This window comes from Nicotiana attenuata, chromosome 9, assembly GCF_001879085.1.
Source record: "Nicotiana attenuata strain UT chromosome 9, NIATTr2, whole genome shotgun sequence".
Taxonomy (NCBI): Eukaryota; Viridiplantae; Streptophyta; class Magnoliopsida; order Solanales; family Solanaceae; genus Nicotiana; species Nicotiana attenuata.
The window spans coordinates 6576635-6581339 of record NC_031997.1 but is presented as its reverse complement, the minus strand read 5'-3'; the positions used below and the strand labels follow the sequence as shown (position 1 = coordinate 6581339).

Here is a 4705-nt window from a genome sequence, read left to right as displayed (position 1 = left end):
TGATCCCTGGGCCTACCTAACACAGATGTCCCTGAAATAGGGGATTGGTTGATCGGAAAGCTCAGGCAGGAGTAGGACATTCCATACAAATCTTTCTGATCCGCTAGCTGGTGGTCCTCTCCTTAGAGTCAAGTGGCTTTCAGCTCCTCTCAAATCCCATTTTTTCATCGACAGGTAGGGTGAATTCTAAGGTTCCTTATTCCGGTTGTAAAGCGGAAGAAGAGGGAGAATGGGCACAGCCCCACTAGCAGCCCGCGTTTCCGACCCGAAAGGAATGGAAAATGAAAGAAGAATCTGTGTGCACTATCTATGGAGTGGAGTGACTATCCTTAATCTCCTCTTCCCTATCTCCCCCTTTTTTGCCTTCGGCTATTACCGGCTGGCAAGGCTTGGCCCAACATTGGATTTGTTTGAAAACTACCAAGGTGGCATTCATTCAATCAAATCTTTTATGCCTATGCCAGCCCAAACTAATTTCCTTTTTTTGGAAAGGAAGGAATGCAGGGAAGAAGTCTTTCCTTTCCACTGGTTCTTGAAAGCTATCAATCCCCGCTTCTCCCTCTCGCATCGGTTCTGCATCAGATGATGAGCCCATGCGAAAACTTTCTCTTTTATTGGCGCCCGATAGGTAGGCTATTAGATTGAGTCGAAAGCCTACCAACGCATAAAGGTTCCGATTCGAGCGAGAGCCCAAACGGGTGAGGCGAGAAGATCTTGATCGAAAGCTCCACTGTTCTGAATAGTGAGAAAGACTTTTTGAAATTCGATCAAATCGATCGAGAATCTCATCATCTGTTAGGTGGGCCAACCGACCGACCGAGTTGGGCTGGGCGTCCATGTCACAGAACCTTTCTCTAGCCAAGAATCCCATTATTGATCGAATCGGGGCGGATCCAATTCATTAGCAAAAGAAAAATCTATCGTTTTAACACTCAGAAAAAAAACCTAGAAAAGAGGAAGAGTCACTAAGACAAGAGAGCTATAGGTAAGCAAGCAAGAAGGATAGGTGCAAAAAGGCGAGGCAAGGGGCTCTCCATCTCTAGGAAGATTGTGTCCAGGATCTGGTAATCTAAGCCTTGCTTCTTCTGGTCGGCTCGTATTAGCCTGTGCTTTATTACAGGTAGTCATTCCCCCGTTCCTTTAGTCTTTTCAAGGGTACTTTTTTCTTAAGTCGCGGTCATGTCTTGCCCCCCCAGTATAGTGACCGCTTCCATGTTTTCCCCGAATTTCATCAGTTCCAGGCTCAAGTGCCTGTTCATCCATCTTCATTCCAAACAAAGGCGAACATCTCCATTGAGTGACTGTAACTGCTATGGTTTACAGTCAATAGTTCTTAACCAACCCTTTTTTTTATTAATTAATATTAATTAATTCATTATTATATTATGTCTTTCTTTCTGAAGGGCTTGCGGTTTATTACACCAAAGGCTTTCAGTGAACTATTGAAGCTATCGAGAGAGTACCAAATGCTGACGGTGACGAAGGTTACCGACTTTCGGTGGACGCGGAGCCAACGAGTTCAGTCGAAGAGCGTAACGAGTCTAAGGTTACAGAAGCCTTCGCCAACTTTGATAGGCATAGCATTGCAAGCAAATAGAGCAGAGAGCTTACCCTTTCTTTCTATTAGAGTCGCGAGCTTGTTGTAGTCGGTCCTAAGGGGAGAACCTTGCTGCTTACTTGCTATATCCCCGCGTCCTTGCACGGCTCGTTCTTCGAGCCCTGCTTCTCCCTTCCCCCTCTCCCCGTTCCTACCGTCCAAAACAGGCCTATGGAGTATAGCCAAGTGGTAAGGCATCGGTTTTTGGTACCGGCATGCAAAGGTTCGAATCCTTTTACTCCAGATTATGAACACCCGATCGGATCTGTCAAGAACGAGCTGACGACTACAAGGGAAGCAGCTGACTGCAGTCCCCGAGCCCGCAAGCCAAAAAAAAGTTTGACTTGAACCTACCTTTGCTAAGAGAAGAGAGAGAAGGGAAAGACAGATGGCAGAAAGAAATCCTTCCAACCGCGGAATTGAACACAAGACTGACTTCGGCCAGGTTCTTTTATCAATCTCCTGGCCCTTGCTTAACTCCTTGTTCCGTAAACCGGTCGCTGGTAGATCTGATCGGATCCCGGACACGCGAGAGCCCAGCCCGGGAGGAATGCATGGTTCCCTGGCGCTTCATGGGACGGACGTTCGCAGTCCTCCTCCATCTAATCTAACCCTACCTCGTTCGCCCAGGCCTGCCGGCACAATAAGAGAATGAGGGAGCTAATCTGCTTGCTTGTGCAGGCGAGGACCGCTCGGCTAGGGCGCGCCAGAGGAGCTGAAAGCCACTTGACTCTAAGGAGAGGAGCTTCGAGTGACTTTTTTCTTTGCTCTTCGACAGCCCTAACAAGTCACTTGAAGCTCTGCCCTTTGCTTTGCCCCGTGCTGTCTTCCTCCAGTTGCCCCCACCCAATAGCCAATAGGCCGAAAAAGGTTGCAGTCAATTGCCCTTCCCGTTATCATCAAACAAAAGACTACCATACACGCCTTTTGCCGGCAAGCTACCCTCGCCTACCTCATCTATAGGCATTTCTATCCGCCCGCGCGCGAGATCAGATCGACTACTCTACTACCATCATTCCGAAGGTTTTTTTATTCAAAAGGACGGAGAATAAATAGCTTATTCATAATCTTATAGGCCCCGCACCGCTTCATTCAATTGCTCTGTCATAAAGAAAGGGAAGGAAATCTTTTTTTGATCAATCGCCTGAACCTGCCTTTCTTTCTTTGCCAGGAGGGGTGGCCCAATCACTAATAGATCTCTCAACGGGAGCCTCATTCTGTCTAGAGGAAATAGCTTCGGTGGATCCGGTTGATTAAGTCGTTGTGTCTGTCGATACCCACCTGCTCGGAGTGCGGGTAAGGGCTCACCTGTTGATTGTGTCGTTGCATGCTTTTTGGTAGAGCCCCCACCTCCCACGGCTACAGCCAGCACCAGGAGCCTAGAAAGGTATAGGCACCAGTTCATTCAGTCAATGAAGCTGCAGTCGGTTCTGATGATTATGCCGTTTCAAGTGGATGTTCAGTTGGTTCAGCGATAGATGTAGTCGATGGGGTAGAGGTTCTGCAGATACTCGTCTAGCTCCTCATTGCCCCAACCTTCCCTGTAGGCTCCCTGCTCCGCCAGCGCGACAACTGTCCAAATCATTTGACGCTTCTTCTCACTGAGCAGCCCCTCGACTTCCACTTCAGGTTCGGGGAGCTCCGGCAGGGGGACTTGAGTCTCAGCAGAACCTTCCCTTTTCTTCTCTCTCCTTTCCCTCATCTCCCGGGCCTCAACCGAATTTGCTCCATTTTGCTCAGTTGGGGAGCGGAGGTACCCTCGAGCGGTGTATGGGCTGTGATATTTGTGGTAGCGGGGGTAGAACTCGGAAGGCTGGCCAAGGTTGTGTCCTTCCGAGCGGACGAGGTCGGCTCGGTGACCGAGGGCTTGCGTGGAGGCGGCATTGCGACCACGGGCTTGGACGTCACTTCAACATTTCTCTGCTTTTTTGAGGCCCGAGTGAAGGCATATATGTCGAACGGATTCACAATAAACAAAGGCGATTGAAAAACATAAAAAAAAGAAAGGGGGCTTACTCGTGACGATGTCGGGCAGGGTGTCATAGAAAGATGTTTGGGGTAGTGGCTGTAAGTTCGAAGGCTTTTGTCTTATTCGAGTGAGGATGTGAATAAGTAGAAAAGGAAATAATTAGGCTTTGAACTTACCTTCTCTGGATGGAAGGGGTGACCGGGATAAGTGATATGCGAAAAGCGATATGCTTTACACGTCCGCTTCCAGGACGTCACGCCCACGCGTCTCCTGACTGTAATGGTTGGGCTTGGCTCTGCTCGCCGGTTGTGCTGCGTGAGCCTCCAGATGCCTCCAAGCAAGCGAAGGTTTTCGGGGTAATCGCCGCGCGTCCTTCCCATGCTCCGTGACAACGGCGGTACCCCGAAACAAAGGGGCCAGTCTGAGTCGTGCCGGGGTATCCCGATCCGGATGCCACGAAAATTTAGGGAAGCCTTTTTCTTAAAAGACTTTCTGCGACCGGTGAGAAAGCGGACGACTTTAGGGCTTAAAGGAACACCTTTCTGTTTCATATTGAGTCCTCAGAGGTGCGGCCCACTTGGTGTCGGATCAGCTCGACAGGTCACTCAATAGTCTTTCGCGGAGTATCCCCTGTTTTAGTGAACCCTGGGAGTTGTCGGCGGCTCGACGATCTTTATTCCAAAGGTTTACCGAGGTGAAGCTTTTGACAGGTATTCTTTTATTTATTTGTAGGTTTCTCTACTTCAGGCTCTTCCGAGGGCCTTTGTTTGAGGTGAGGTTCTATAGTTTGATGGTTACTTATGTTCTCCTCTCCCCTTCCCCGGTAGCTAGGAAAGATTTCTAAATATATTTCCTTCCTTCCGTTCAGGGGCACTCTAAAGGCTTTGCAACCTTCAGAGCTGGTTGACAGCCGTCTAGTCAGCCCCTCTCGCTCTTTGATAGACATCTTTCGGTTCTCGGTTTCATCCGACGAACAACTTTAGGTCTTTATTCTGTGTCCTATCCTTCCTTGCGGATTCCCGGTTTCTGAAGGAGTAGCGGCCTGTGTCTCCGGCTCTGGGAGAACTTTACCTATAGCTAACCTAGAGAGCTTTACTTTAAGATAGCTCGGGCAGGCACTCTTCTTCGGAAAGAGGAGT

At 49.1% G+C, this 4705-nt stretch overlaps 1 protein-coding gene across 1 annotated transcript; it reads right to left on the bottom strand.

Moving 5' to 3' along the window:
* LOC109232502 (maturase K-like) lies at positions 437–871 on the bottom strand. Its single transcript, XM_019398271.1, has one exon. It carries the CDS (start codon positions 869–871, stop codon positions 437–439), a length of 435 nt encoding a protein of 144 aa, XP_019253816.1.

Coding starts and splice junctions, on each gene's coding strand:
- LOC109232502 (XM_019398271.1), bottom strand. CDS start 871: ATGGGATTCTTGGCTAGAGAAAGGTTCTGTGACATGGACGCCCAGCCC.